We start from the raw sequence: 16330 nt of genomic DNA, 5'->3' as shown, positions 1-16330 counted from the left end.
ATCTTTTCCGTGGTGGATTTGTGCACGGTGGTTTTGTGTTTTTCACGTGAAGATTTTTTGATTTGAAGATTTTGTTTATTGATATAGATATAATTTTGGTGTTGTACATTTGCACATTTATTGGACACTATTAGAAATTTATTTATATAAGTTGTATTAAGTTACACATTACATTACAAAATTTTTAATATATTGTGTGTGATTATTAGCGCAAACTTGATTTTTCATTTATATGTACACCTTATAGGTTAGGTTTTGTGGCTTTTTGCACTTTATTTTATATTATATAATTAAATATTTTGGCACTGTCCATATTTTGCTAATTAAAAGAACATGTGCATGTTCAGGTTCTTCTTCTTATAATAATAATAATAATAGTAATAATATTAATAAGGGATATTTACTAGAATTGGAGCACTCAGAATCTGGTGCAGCTGTGCATGGTTGCCAATCAGCTTCTAACTTCAGCTTGTTCAATTAAGCTTTGACAATAAAACCTGGAAGCTGATTTATTCAATCTTTAGATTGAAATTGGATATAAATGCAGTAGCCTCCCGTTTTTCAACCCACAGTGCTGCATACAGTTTAAAAGCACATGTGCATGATCAGGTTCTTCTTCTTCTAATATTATTATTATTATTATTATTACTAATAATAATTGTATTATTGTTATTATTAATACCATAATAATAATAATCATTATTATTATTTTATTATTTAAATAGCAACAACAGTTTGTGCAGTGCTTTACAGAATAAAGGGAGACAATGCAGTTACAATGCATGATGCATTTCTGATGATCAGTTATGACCAGCACACTCAGAAATACATCTTTTCCCCAACAATTTAAAAACTGATTTTTTGGGATTTCAGTGTCATATGTCACACTTTATATTGTTTTGCCTCCGATTGTCTGCCTGTTACTATTTTTGACAAGAATACGAGCCGGTATGAATGGTGGGGGCACCTTATTGTGCTTTGCAGGGAACATAGGGGCTCTGTGCAACCACAATGCTCTCTAGCAGCAGCAAGAGGAGCTCAGACACAGCCTGCATCCTGCTTAGGCACACACACACACCAGAGGCTACAGGAACATAGCAGTCACATTCAGCTTCCAATGCTGTAGAGAGGAAGGCATTGCAATCGCATACAGCTTCTGAGGCTGTGGAGGAAAGCATGACAGTCACACTCAGATTGATGCAGTGGAGGAAAGCATGGAAGTCACATACAGCTTCTGATGCTGTGGAGAGGAAAGCATAGCAATCACTTAGAGATTTGGATGCTGTGGAGAAAGCAGGGGAGTCACCTGCAGCTTTTGTTGCTATAGAAAGGAAAGGATAGCAGTCACATAGAGATTTGGATGCTGTGAAGGAGACTAATTCAGTCACATAGAGCTTCTGATGCTGTAGAGGAGACTATAGCAGTCACCTAGAGCTTCTGATGTAGTAGAGGACTATTGCAGTCACGCAGAGCTTCTGATGCTGTGGAGGAGACTATAGCAGTCACCTAGAGCTTCTGATGGTGTAGAGGAGACTATAGCAGTCACACAGAGCTTCTGATGCTGTGGAGAATATAGCAGTCACATAGAGCTTCTGATGCTGTGGAGGAGACTATAGCAGTCACATAGAGTTTCTGATGCTGTGGAGGGGACTATAGCAGTCACATAGAGCTTCTGATGCTGTGGAGGGGACTATAGCAGTCATATAGAGATTCTGATGTAGTAGAGGAGACTATAGCAGTCACATAGAGCTTCTGATGCTGTGGAGGGGACTATAGCAGTCACATAGAGCTTCTGATGCTGTGGAGGGGACTATAGCAGTCACATAGAGCTTCTGATGTAGTAGAGGAGACTATAGCAGTCACATAGAGTTTCTGATGCTGTGGAGAATATAGCAGTCACATAGAGCTTCTGATGCTGTGGAGGGGACTATAGCAGTCACATAGAGTTTCTGATGGTGTGGAGGGGACTATAGCAGTCACATAGAGCTTCTGATGCTGTGGAGGGGACTATAGCAGTCACATAGAGCTTCTGATGCTGTGGAGGGGACTATAGCAGTCACATAGAGCTTCTGATGCTGTGGAGGGGACTATAGCAGTCACATAGAGCTTCTGATGCTGTGGAGGGGACTATAGCAGTCACATAGAGCTTCTGATGCTGTGGAGGAGACTATAGCAGTCACATAGAGCTTCTGATGCTGTGGAGGGGACTATAGCAGTCACATAGAGCTTCTGATGGTGTGGAGGAGACTATAGCAGTCACATAGAGCTTCTGATGGTGTGGAGGGGACTATAGCAGTCACATAGAGCTTCTGATGCTGTGGAGGGGACTATAGCAGTCACATAGAGCTTCTGATGGTGTGGAGGGGACTATAGCAGTCACAGAGAGCTTCTGATGTAGTAGAGGAGACTATAGCAGTCACAGAGAGCTTCTGATGTAGTAGACAAGAAAGATCTTGCCTAGCAGTCCCAATCATCGACTAATTCAGTAGACAAGAGCCTGAGCTTCTGATGCTGTGGACAGGATCTTGGCAATTTAATCCAGGCTTTGATGCTGCGCTCAGACTGATTCCTTGAAAGTGCAAGGGTATGCTGAACTTCCCACTGACTTTCTCCTCTCCCCCCTGCTGATCTGTCTGTGTGATCAGCATCCCTGGCAGCTCTGCTGAGCTCTGGACAGAGCGATCACAACACTGAGCTGACGTCTGGATGTTTACTTCTTGACATCCTCAGCTTTCCTCCTCCCTGCTTGTATCCCTTCCTACCTCTGTCACCGAATCTTCCATGTGATGGTCTCCTCCAGGGACTTTCTGCGATCTGCTCTCCTTAATTTGGACATCATCGCTAGCTGCGATCTCCCAAGCCCTTGCTCTACCCCCTTCCTCCCTCTCTCAGCTCCATTCCATCCTACGATGATGCTGCTGAACATCTGACTTTTGGTTGAGGGGAGGGGGGGGGGAGAAAAAAAAGTGTGTGGGATGCTGTTGTCACATCCCTCATCTTCAGCCCCCGTCATCTGGCTCCTCTGAGCCGTCACAGGCGTCCAAATCAAAGTGTGGAAGAGGAGGAGAGACGGAGGAGGCACATCAGGGTTATTTGGAGGAGAGGAGGAGGAAGGAAAAAAAGAGGAATCTTACACCTGATCACATCCCACTACCAGAAAGACACCTCTGACAGCAAGGACAACCGACAAGTGCTCCATCGCCATCAGCTCTTGGATTGACAGCCTTAAAGGGAATTGCCGGGACTGCTGGAAAGGATCCTAAGACAGCCAGGCAAGAGGGTTTTTTTTTTATTTAATAAAGGATTGCTGCTGAAAGAAGATGTTGCATGTCGGTGGTGTCAAATCTCCTGCTGGACTGTCTTGGTTTCATAGTGGATCTTCCTGGTGGGGTGGATTTGGGACTCATTTAACCCTTTGGATATGGCTGATCACCAGCACCTACTCCAAGACCATCGCTGGCCCAAGCAATGAAGGTGAGCTCTATTATTCATCATCCTTAGATGTGTGCATTTACACTAAGCACATTAGGCAGCAACACTGACAATCAAAGTGCAACATCTCTGTGACACCATCAGTCATCACTCCAAAGCAAGGAGACTATACCATATGCATATGTTTATATGGGGGCTGCATTCAATCTGGCTCTAGAATGCTGGCAATCACCATTAAATAACAATAGGTAGCATGTACAAATCAAAAATGGCCAGAGCCAAGCTTGTAACTTCTATGTCTTTGTTTATTAAAGCTGTATTGAGTAGTTTACAAATAACTTGTATATGTTGACAAATAATGTGTATGTTGACAAATAACTTGTATATGTTATGGTTACAGCATAAAAGTAATAGAGACCTGAAGCCTATAAAGATCTCTATAAAAGTTCCATGTACAGTATAAAAATATATATTGCCATCAATATTATTCTGCTTTTTTTATAGTTCATTTATTGATGATCAGTCTTTAAACAATGTGGTAAAACCATTTTGAAAGGGGGTGCCCTAACAATTTACATATTGTAGTAATATTTACTTTTTTAAAAAAAATTATATTCTTGCATAACAGATTAGGATTGTATGTGATATATTGTGTTTATATGCTGGTTTCTACAGATTTAGTTTTTTTCGTTTTGTTTTTTTAAATATGTAAGTTAAAAGAAAATTGCTAATTCTAGTGTTCCAGCATGGTCTCTGTATTACAGTACACCAAAGTGATCTCATGCTGTGCAGTACTGATAATATTGTGGAGGAGATGAGAATGGAGTTGACTCTTGGGTCAGAGCGTTGCTGCAGGGTTTATGCTGATGTCTTGTTAGGAAGTTGTTCCTTGAGCCTTGGAAATGAGTCAAGAGCAGTAGTAGTCTCTGAGTTTATTACATTACAACTGCTAGGATGCAGCCTACTTCAGTCGTTTGTCTTTTATTTTGTAGACCACTCTTATAGCTGTATTAGTCATAAAGGGATAGGCTAGCAACTGTATGGTGATCAATAAAAGAGAAACAAGGAGGTCATTCACTATTATGTATAACACACTTTGGGCTAATTAACTGTCATTCTGTGAATGTGAACAATGTGTTTGAAAAAAAAAAACATGCTATGCAATACAAAAGTAATTAAAATGAAGTTGCTGTGGGTATCTCTTAATAGCAATGCTGCACTTATGCAATAATTCTCAATACAAAGTCAAGAATTAAAGTTGTCACACTTATAAGATATATTAGTGTTGTGGTGAATGTTTTATTATTTTGTTTATTTCCTACGAGTAGAATTATATTATGTGATTATTTGATACAATGCTTCTTTATACTGCAAACATTCTGAGTGGAAGTAATATCTGATAAACACAATTTGATAAAATTGTACTTAGAGAAAGGCATATGTGTTCAAATATTGTTTTTATCTGATCTATAAAATAAAAATTAGGCTGGTTTATGATGAAAATTGTACTTTGGTTGCATGTGTAGGCCCGTTTTTAAAAGTTTTTACAACTATTAAGACCATCTCCACATATAGGCATCCTTCAGCTCAAAAGCTTTGAGCAGAATAGTCTTGGATGTTTGGGTATCAAGGCTGGAAAATAAGACCGGAAAGATGATTATGAAAGTGGTTGGTGGATGTCCTATGATGCAAAAGTAAAATAATTTGACTAAGACTTTGATAAGAGATTGACTGTAGGAACGAAGGCAGTGTTTGCCAGCCACTACTGGTCTGCTAGTTTTTGTTTCTTTTAACTTTGTTTAAATTGTTCTGAAACCTTGTTTCAGTATGTTTTCTCAGAACATTTGAGTACATGGTAATTTTGCCAGCTATCATGTAGGTTACTTATGAAAATAGTAGATAGCAATGGGGCGTTTTTGTTTTTTTCCAACTTAAAACAAATATTTAACATTTTGTTACACCAAATTTACATCCCATCATGGCATTACGAAATCTAAAATATTGGAAAAATATGTGAACTTGCAGTTTTTAAAGTCTGACTGATTGTCTGTTGACCAAAGACCATCAGGATGTACATTTGGCCTTGCACAAATTATAGACTGAAAAGACACAACTCCCAAAACATCACAGCCAAAAAAGTATTAAAAAAAATAGAGCTTGTAAAGTTTTTTTTGTGATGTGTTTGGTCACATACACACATACACACAGCGCAAGATGTGAGCTGTAACTGAATGTTAAGTTATGGCCATTCTATATATTTCTTTAATACGGCTCAAGGTACTCTGTAATATAGCCTTCTCCATCTGTAGATTACAATTCAAACCTTGACACAATACAGATCACTAAACATCTGAAGGATGGATGCCACAAATACAATTGAACTGAACGTGTGATCCAGTTGAAGATGTAGTAGAAAACTAGGACCAATAAAAACATGTAATAAATATCCGAAGATAAACTGTTAAAGGAGGTTCATAAAAGAGGTCTTTTTTGCTGACTATTTACGTGCTACTTTTATTGTGTTTTTTACTTTACACGTAGCAGTTCTATCTTTGCTAGAATTTCTTTATTATTTGATAATGGCCAATTTCCTTTCAGCTCTTCTATTTTCCCATCCCTATTAGAGTGGGAAGAATCTTAATACACACAAAACATGATTAAAAGTAATCTAAACGGAGTTTGAGAAGGATACAAGAAAACTAGGCCCTATGAATATCACTTGAATTATAGGTACATATTTCTGGCCTTAAAAATCAAGTGCCTATGCTTTTTTTTCCTTGCCATCAAAGTAATGATTCTATCACTTTTCTTTTTTTCACAGTTTAACATATCAAGTGCGTTTTTACATTACACATGTATCATTGTGATTCACATGCACGTGGCTGACTATTTTTAGAGGTTTGCACGATATTACAAATCTACACAGCTAACAGGAGATGCTAAAAAATCTCAATTCATACCTATTATAGTATATTGTAAAAGAAGAAGTTAACTTACGCTGGTGGTTCAGACCTTGTCATGTATAAAAGTACTGCCTTTGTGCCAAATCAAATGGAGATCTCAAAGTAGGCAGAGGAAAATCATATTCCATTCTTCTTCTAGAAAAATAAAAATGACCTAGAAAGTCTTTCCTCCTGAAGATGGTACAGCTCTCTGGAAGATACTTACTAGTACAGTATATAAGTCTAGTGTAATCAGTATAAAAATGTCATATACTATTTATTTGATCATAACAAGCCTTTATATAAAATATATAACATTATTATTGTTATTTTTGGTGCACTTGTCTTTGTTACTGTTTTACATATCGAATATAAAACTCACCATCAATGGCTTGGCTATGAAGTGTAAATCTCTGTTATTTACATTATTAGAGAGAACATTTTACCTATGATAAACAGGATTTTCCTCCCCTCTTTGAATTCCTTAAAGGCTTTCAAGTGTCTCTGATGTGCTCTTAAGAGCAGCATCATGAGAATATTGCTGAAAAAAAAAACATGTTCATGGAAATGTAACTTCATTAATGACAGCAAAAAATAAGTGTAGTTAGCATATAAGCATAGTATGGACTATTTCAGAAACTCGTACACTATTATATTATTAGAGGCATACATTTCATAAAAAAAATACTACATTAAACATCTATATATGTTTGTTTAGCCTTGTGTATAAATGCACCTAATGCATATAAAATATTATATAGAAAATACTGTCTTGTGCATTTTATACCTACTTAGCCAATAACATCAAGATTGTTTGTTTATTTTTCAGACAAATATAAAAACATCATTACCTGAGAACAATGAATACCCATCATTCTTTTGTTAAGTTCAAACAGTAACATTTTTTTTTTACGCTGTACAATTTTACACTACATTATGCTATTATTAGTTATTATATTTCTCCTATTGTTATATTTTTATTTTTTTAGCACTGACACTTTCTTCTCAAAGTCATATGGTGAATATAGCCATACAATGTACACCTTAGATAACTTTTGATCTTTTTTTTTTCTTGGCCAGATGGTTAAGGTAAATCCCACAGGCTACAAGAATTAATACTGCAACCAAACCTGTCATGGTTTAACTGTGTCACTTTGATGAGCTACCTTAGAATATTGTTTGACAAGATTCAGATACACAAACAATGGGATGATAGTCTAGATGTCACAACATGTGTGAATCCAAGGGAGAACTTCAGTATAGAGTTACTGGGTGGAACTGTGTTACAGGTCTCTTTAACATTTCTCGGTTAAAACTGTGTTTAAAAAAAAGTGCAAATAAGTACACAAACATCAATACCCTGTGGTTTAAAAAAACCTGACATTTCAATATATTAACCCAATTCATTGCATGAGGGATATTACTGTATTAGGGTCCATCTGGAACTAATGAGGTTAAGTAAAATCCCTATGTTACAAAACTCCCCTCTAAGCTTATTCTTTATGTCTCCAACCACACAACACAAAGGCTGTCCTTTTCACTGCCAACGTCTCTGCCCCTTTTGACCCTTCCCTACTAAAAACAGGAGCACACCACAAAGCAAAGGGGTAGGCACATGAGGCCAGAAATTTCAGAAATCGTTCAAGGCTTTTCAACTTTTATTTAGAGAATGAAAATGTGAAACCTTTGTTATGGTAAATAGTTCATGCACAGTGAGGAAAGAAATAGGCCTGCAATAATTTGATGACTTCCTCTACGATGCTGAGTCTTTTATGAAAGACCTAAGTTTCTTTAGTTAGGTACTGGTGGCATTGTCATGAAATGTGAAATTCTGTGTCAGTTTAATAACACTTCCTCTATAAACATTGTCTTTTGTGTCATTCAGTGCAGCATTCATTTGTAAAAATGGTCAGAACATCAAAGACTATAGCAACCAAAATCATTTTGCTAGTCAAGTTTTCAATCTGAAAATCACTCTGATATCGCTTGTTGGGATCAGAATAGTATGAATAGTGTTGATTTTTATTTAATTTTTTTAGTATGTTATTGTTTATAAAAAGCTACAACTTTTATGCTTTGGTGAGTCAGGCAAAGTTTTCTACTTGCTATTTCTAATGACTCTTAGAGAAATGCTCTCCCATGTATTTGTCACTATTACTTTTTTTGTGGATTCATATGTATTTACATTTTATGGAAGATTGATTAAAACTAGAGAACATAAAATGGGGGCATATTACTTTTCATAATAAGCAACCATAATTTTATCTTACATCTTCTACAAAATCCATGCTAAAATCTGGGTTATTGCCATTCACAATCCCGATTTGTCAGTTTTATTGTAAAGGCAAGCATTTTGCATGTTCAGCAAGATATACGCTCACTTTAACTTGCAGTACTGTGATATTCATAAAAAAATACTACTCTAGAAGAAGAGATACAGCTTGTCATCTCTATGTGACTTCATTATTCAAAAATATGTTTGTTACAACTCTCTTAGCGTTCAAACAGCCAGTTTTAGAATTGTATTTGTATGTCCATCTACCCAGTCTTTGTAAACTGCAAATAAGTCATGTAAAGGCTTCCTTTCTCTATTATAAGCCTATTGCTCTTTATGGTTTGTAAATGGCCACTGAAAATATAATTCTTTTTAACTTGGAATGCTACTAAAAAACAAACCGTATGCAGGGGGTTGTGTGGTCTCTGCAAAGATTGCCTTTACTTTACAGACTGATATTTCAGGCACCTCTATAAAGCAAGCAGGTTCCATTGAGGACACCTAGCTGGCAGTAGGCTAATTATGCTGCCTTTATTGATGCCACTGAGGGTATAACTAAAGGAAATTGTGGATGGTGGCACATAACAGAGGTGAAAGGTAAAACTGAGAGTAATATCTGGACTATGGTTCAAATTCAGTATTGCTTTATGGATTTATAACTACTGTAGCATCAAGGACTTCAGATTAGAATAATAATTAAAAAAAACCTACAAACCAAAAATATCAGTAATAAGACATAGCAAAAGCTATTTACCTTTCTCTGCATTTTGTTTATGGCAGAAAAGCTAATAATTGACATCAGACTTTAGCTTTCTACAGCTCAAAATGCTTTTTTGCAGTATAGGAGTTCCTGCATGCGTTCAGGGCTTGCCTAGCTATTGCTGTAGTGTGATCTAAGGCAAAAAGAAGACTCGCATAGATTCAACCATGGTGATCAATATAGCAACTGGAAGCTGTGAAGTTTTATACTTCAAAAAAGAAACATAACGGAAAGACATACCGTAACTTGATTCTGTGTTTGTTTAATTTTGATTTTGTCTTAGTCTTTTGGTTCTTTTTAAACAGAACGTGAGGGTGTTGGACTGTTCCATGCTCAGAGTTTCTAATTTAGAACAAAAAAATTAGCTCAGTTTGGACTGGAATGTGAATTTGTGTATGGGGGAGGGGTTCTGTTACACTTTCTCCTGAAATGGAAAAACAAGCCTTGTGCTGATGAACGAATGAGTATGTATCAACTTAACAGGGGGGCTGTACTCACAGCTGTCCCCTTGTTATTAGAATATTATAAGATATGCCTGAGTTATCAAACTAGAAACCTTTGGCAAGGAACTTCTCACTATTATATATTGTATGTGAATTTTTTTTATTCTACATACACTTTCCAGGCATGTCAAATAGCTAACTTTACATGATAAGACATCATATGTTTGTTAGTACATTTGCATATACCAGTTTATGTTTATGAATATTGTTCAATATTAGCTGAATTTGGTCAATGGCCCACCCAAACCAGATTACCTGTGTCGATAAGTTTTCCTTCTAGCTTTATCCAAGAGACAGTATCCAGAGACTACAACTTAATTACAGCTGAATTTTCAGATTATTAAAAGAGATTTTATTGACAAAAAGTCTAAACCAAAACTGACCTAAACCCAAAGGAGGTAACTGCAATATATAAAAATATTCAGCTTGGTCATCTAGTTGGGGGCAATTGGCCAGGGTTGTCTGGTAATTCCCATAGACATGTCTCTCAGTTTGTATAGTTTCACCTTATGTCTATGGGTACTTTAGCTAGAGCGTTTTCTGTCTATGTAATCAGGGTTAGACAGACAAGTGAAAGAACATTAGAACCACCCAATGTAGTAGTGTTACATATAGAGATATAAGAAAATACATTTCTTAGGTTGTAGTTGATAGGACTCATTTACAAGTGGTATAGATATTCATAGTCTTTACCAAAAGCTTTCTGCCAGTTTTCCAGTCTAGTGATGGCTTCCTGATACTGCCTTGCATGTTTAAATCCTTACTAATAGGCTTTAATACATGTAATACCCTTTTCTACAGCCAGTATGCACAACTAATAATCTAGTTGCTCAGGTACACCATGTGGCTTCAAACATCAAATTGTACTGAGAATCTAAATACAAGTTTGAAGATCAAGAAAAGATTCAGAAATTGTTCCCTTTTTGTACTCATTGTGGTTCAAGATCCTTAGCACCGAAGAACACCCAAATATTCTTTTTCTTTCTAGAAAATAGTCTGCTTTTTGTGTTTTCTGCTGTTGGCCTAAACATAATGGCTGTTTCTCTTGTAAGAGAATGTTTTACTACAAGGTTAACATTCTGCCTGGTAATGGGTAATGGGCCACAGTGGCATATATTACTTATTTCACTGTCTTTGTGACTCTCAATGTATACTTTGTCTATTTAGCTCTTTTTAACCATCACCATAGTGTTTCTTTAAATTTTTTTTGTTCTTTCAAATTTTAACTTTAATAGTAACCCTAATATTTCAGTTGTATACAATTTGATATTTAGGTCACAGAGTAGAGAATATTTTTCTTGTATTGGTAAAATGTTTTTTTTTTTTTTGTATATTTCATTTACCTGAACAAAACAAACTTACTTCCAAGGGCCTGTTTACACCAGTGTGTTTTAGGTATGGGCAAATAAAAAAATCACTTTGCAAGGGAAGTGACACTTTGCAAGATATTTTTCCCCAGAGCTCTGCTGACATCCATCATCCAACCATGTGCAAGAAAGAATGCTTTTTTTTTAATGTTTGTTGCACGTGATTGGTTATTCCTTGCAAAGTGAAATTTTTATTACATTCACTAAGCTCTGGGGACGATATCCCTGTAAAGTGCAACTTCCCCTGTAAAGCAAACAGCCTAGTGAATCAACCCCATCATGTGTTCAATGGTAACACATGAAAAATGCAGTACAGCTATCATGTGATCTTGCCCTACGATGTGTATTCAATTCACACACACCTTAGGGCCTGGTTTTTCATGAAAATTACACCATTTGAGCTGAAGCTGACAATTTAAAGACTTTTACCAGATTTCAGTTAATAAGGATATTTTGCTTTCAAATATTTCTATTACGTTATTATAAATTCCTATATTTGCTATTTTTTGCAGCCTCTGATATATTATTTGTTTTAAATGAAACTGTTTGTCATTTGTGTTTGCATTTTCCTGTCTGTATTTTAGAATATAATAATGTATGAGTGTTTGTATTGCATTCATGAAAAATGAGGCATAAAGCACTGATATTATTAGACTAGCTGTTTTCTGTGCATTTTAATAAGACAATTTACAAGTCTGGTGCATTCATTTATAATTTTTTTCTTTGAGGTTACAGTGGTTTCTCTACATGTATGGGAATATAAACACATTTGAATATCTATTTAATCATACTTGCCCTAAATGTTTTCGGTATAAGACAGTAATCATCTGTGCAATAAAACTAAGTGAACCTATTTAAATGAAGAGTATATTACTTTAAAGGAGAACTATACTCTTTTTACTATTTTTAGATGTAATGTACATACCAGGGGCAGACTGACCATTTGGAAACTCGAGCACTACCCGAGGGCCTGGGGTCAGTAGAGGACCCCATGAGATGCCCCTGGTACCTTTTTCATAGGCTTTTTTGAGTTTAAGCAAGGACACAGGGGCCCCATGATCCCCTATTGCCCGGGGGCCCCATGAGTTGTCAGTCCGCACCTGGTACATACAGTATAAATTCAATTGGTTATTTTAATATTTTAAAATTCCTGTTTTTGTGCAACAATTGTAAATACAATTTTTTTTTCTTGTATGTGGCTTACTGATTCACTTATGTCACTCTACCAAATAGGGTTTGTCTGATTAAAAATAGCATATTCTTTGTATTCACTAATTATGAGAAACCGCTACAGTACTACTGGTAGCTAGGGACCACATGCTCCAGGCTGTCTGTATCACAGTTTTGTCATTCATTGCAAGAAAGAGGTTATTTTTTACTCAAAAAAGCAATGTGATTTGGTTATGCTGACAAACACCCTAATAATTCAAGTTACATGTAAATTTAAATATTATGCTCACTTTAAACATGAAGTGTTTTTATACAGTTTAAATATATATATATGTTAATTTTTAATTGGTAATTTGTCATGTCCCTTTATATAAAATAACATTACATTTATGACAAAGGGTTCACAGAGCACTATGTGTTTTCCAAAGAGAGAGAACAACAGTAGGCTGTCTATGACCAAATCCTCAGACAGAGCTGTATGGAATGAGAGGGATCAGATGCAGGTTTGATTGATTGACTCCTGTACTTGAAATGTATTTAGAGCTATTGATTATAAATAAGGTTTTAGTATTTTAACAATATAAGAAAGGTAAAACCAGAATCCATGTAAATAGAAGGGCTTAAGCAGCTGGCTAAATGTAAGAATATACATATTACTAATTAAAGCGGTATTAAGCCCCCCCAAAAAACATGTATTATATTGCAGCTCACCAATTCTTAGGTATGATGGCTGCGTTAGCTTTCTTTTTTGGGGGCTTTTTGCCTTTATTGCCTGTTGATCCAGCCAGTAAGTGTGATATTCAACTTCTACAACTTTCACAGACCAAACTGTCAAACAAAAGTGGCAGTTAAAGTATTGAGACAACCATTTTGTCAATCTAACCAAGTTTATCTAAATCTGCTAGTGCATCTAACACTACCTTCTTCATGTTATTATTATTTCTCATGTTTTGTATTGTTAACATTGATGTAAAATATAATAAAGACAAATTTGCCTTTACCCACTACCTTCTTGACAACACTCCTGTCAAAGGTAGCTCCATTACTCTCGATCCAGATCAGAGCCACCCTAAGACAGGAAGTGTGTTACTGGCCTGATCACCAGGTAAAAATAAAGGAAAACACTCCTAAGAAGAAAACCTGTGCCACCACCGAATTTGGGGATTGATAAACTACTTGGGATTTAATACCACTTTAAATATTATAATTACTTTTACTGTTAATAATAATTATTACTGCTGTTTTCATTATTTTTTGTGTTTTTTACTTACCTAACAAACAAAAAAAAAAACCAAGAAAAAATGTATAAAAAAATAACAAAAGCAAATAAAGAAAGAAAACATGTACTACACTATACACTCCCTTCAGAAAAGTAGCTAAAGCCTCCAGAGCAAAGACAAAATTCAGTAGAAATATTTAATGTGCATAAATATTTTCCTGTAATCTATGTACCTTTGTTCTTAATGAGATTCTTAAAGATATGGAATTTCATATTAGCACTGGAAGTACTCTAAATATAGATAAAGGGCAGCAATAAAAATATTTAGGTAAAAATAATGTAATAAGGCTTGACACATTAAAGTCTAAATTAAATAAATGTTTTATGATATAGAAACTATACCGACATTTAATCCTGTTATAACTCTTGAGTATATTAGAGTTTAAATACGTTGTGTTACGCAGTTCACAGAACCCAATATATTAATTTATTAATTATGAAGGCAAACTGAGTATTATTTGGGCTTCTGCATTATAGTAGTCAATTGTTTAAAATATACAGAAATAAAATCTATATTTTTAACAGTGGGTTAGGCCTGTCAAATCTCTGCTCCTGACACATATATTTAGTGTGTTTTAAATAGACTGAGAATGCTAGTCTATCTTAGGTGTTGTGTGGTCATTTTTGAATGTCTGTATTATATTACTGTTATTGCAACATCTACAACACTTTCCAATGTTGAACCTTTTTTCTACATTTTACACAGCAGAACTGTTATGCCGTATGAGGTTGAGAACCCTTTTGCCCTCTATAAAATGATTCCTTTTGTGTCCTTTAGAGGTGAAAACTAAAACTTGTCAACTGTATGCCATGACATCTGCAGATGGTGATCCATTTCTGTTTTTACAAATTCAGTCTATGAATCATTGCTTCTGGGAAATAAAACTTTAGAGCAGCTGAGAATGTATTGAGATACTGAATTTGTAATGCCAATTCTATTGGGGATGCAGTGACATTCATGTGCTGTGGGATCTTGTATTGGCTGAAGGTAAAAGATAAGTTTTGATATAAAAGAAGGAGAACGTGTTACCTTGGTTACCAACCATAACTGGAAAATTAGGAGCATTTGTGAAACACTTGGAAGAGGTTAATTGGACTGACTGTTACAGGATGACAATAACCTACAAAGAACCTGAGCACAGTTTTGTTCAGTCTTGCAGCTGTGAAAAAGTACAATGCTCCAGAATGAAAACTAATATAAGTTTCTATTTTTCTGGACTTTTTTTATTTTATTTTATTTTTTTTAAGTTTTTAAGTTTGATTATTATTAAACTGCATTTAACCAGAGCAGCTTTAAGACCAAAATGATTATTATCCTTGTATAACCAGCGTATCAGTAGCATAAGTAAGTAAAAGTCCAGCTCCAACCAATAATGTTTTTACATTTTGGGTAGAGTTGGAGAGACCTAGGACTTTTGTCAAGTTTATATTGCTGTCTGTAATCATACTTTCAGTCCTTATGATAGTGGGCTCAGATAGTGACAAAAACCTTACAGAAATTCTAACATTTCCATACTCTACTAAAAAGTGCTGTGTTGCTGTCTCTGTCCCCATTCGATATTTTCTGTTACTTACTGTCTCTGTAACACCCTGCCACTGGGACATGAAGTAAATTGAAACCTCAATAGGAGACAGCCATAGAAACCTTACCTAACCCTTGCCTACTGATTCAAGCTTAAAGAAAAAAACGTGGTTGGAATTGAGCTTTAAGCAAACTTTCCTTCCCTTTTAATTGTAACAAATAAATTGGCAACAAAGAATTGTAGAATTTGCATAGGGGCTTTGTAGAGCTTTGCATGAGATACTGCGCCCTTTCCTAGGTTCACATCTTACCATGTACTCAAACTTCATGATTTAGTCTTGGCTGTCTACAGGCCTTTACATATGCAAACTGACTTGGCTCTGTCTTTCACTCTCTTTGGGATGGGAGCCTGCTGTTTAGGGGAAAAATATGAATGCTGACAGAACACTAAAAAATGTACAAAAACTCCATGTTTGTTTTGGGGGAACCCATTAAGGGGCATGCTATTAGTCATGAGCTGAGCTGAGCTAAGTTTAATTAGTGGCTTGGTCAAGCAGATTTTGTTATGTTTTGTTTGATTTATGCCAGGGTCTTTTCTGTACTCCTCCTCATTAAATCTGTGTTTATTGGCTGCCTTGCTAAATAAATGAAAAGTGCAAGGCAACCCATATACACAAATACAATATCAAATATCAAAGTGTGCATGTAGATGCACACCATTGTCCCCTGAAAAATGTTCCCTCTCACTGCTATTCCTAATAAAACATACCTGGTGATCTTACCAAAAATACAGCCTGCACAACATAACTTCCTTTAATATGCTGACAACTCTGACACCCCTGCCTAGAAATTGTAAGCAGTGTTGCCAACTTTGCTACAGGACAACACACTGATGTTGCATAGTCAGCATAGCTCATATTCCTTATTCCTTCTGATGTGTGGCAGTCATCAACTATATCCTCCAATGCTAGCAACTGGCTGACTCTCAACTACCGACTGTTGTCATATGCAACAATGTGGTTCCCAGAGCTTCTTCTGCAGCATAAATTAGTCCTCCGCAGAGTTGATGTCTGCTATTAT

General features: G+C 35.9%; 1 protein-coding gene across 2 annotated transcripts in view; it reads left to right on the top strand.

Moving 5' to 3' along the window:
* The first annotated feature begins 1344 nt into the window (after positions 1-1344).
* Positions 1345-16330, top strand: part of EPHA5 (EPH receptor A5) — a 439656-nt gene continuing 424670 nt past the window's right edge. Inside the window, exon 1 of one of the 2 annotated variants that reach the window (XM_089669983.1) lies at positions 1345-3474. In XM_089669983.1, the coding sequence (XP_089526109.1) occupies positions 3321-3474 (154 nt within the window). In that variant the 5' untranslated portion in view covers positions 1345-3320. The remainder of the gene's footprint in view (positions 3475-16330) is intronic. The other variant, XM_089669982.1, reaches the window with a different exon arrangement.

The sequence above is a fragment of the Staurois parvus genome, unplaced genomic scaffold, assembly GCF_062004578.1.
Source record: "Staurois parvus isolate SC_StPar_1 unplaced genomic scaffold, SC_StPar_1.0 ptg000086l, whole genome shotgun sequence".
In the NCBI taxonomy this organism is placed as follows: domain Eukaryota; kingdom Metazoa; phylum Chordata; class Amphibia; order Anura; family Ranidae; genus Staurois; species Staurois parvus.
The sequence above is the reverse complement of the archived record's forward strand: the minus strand, read 5'-3'. Positions and strand labels throughout refer to the sequence as shown.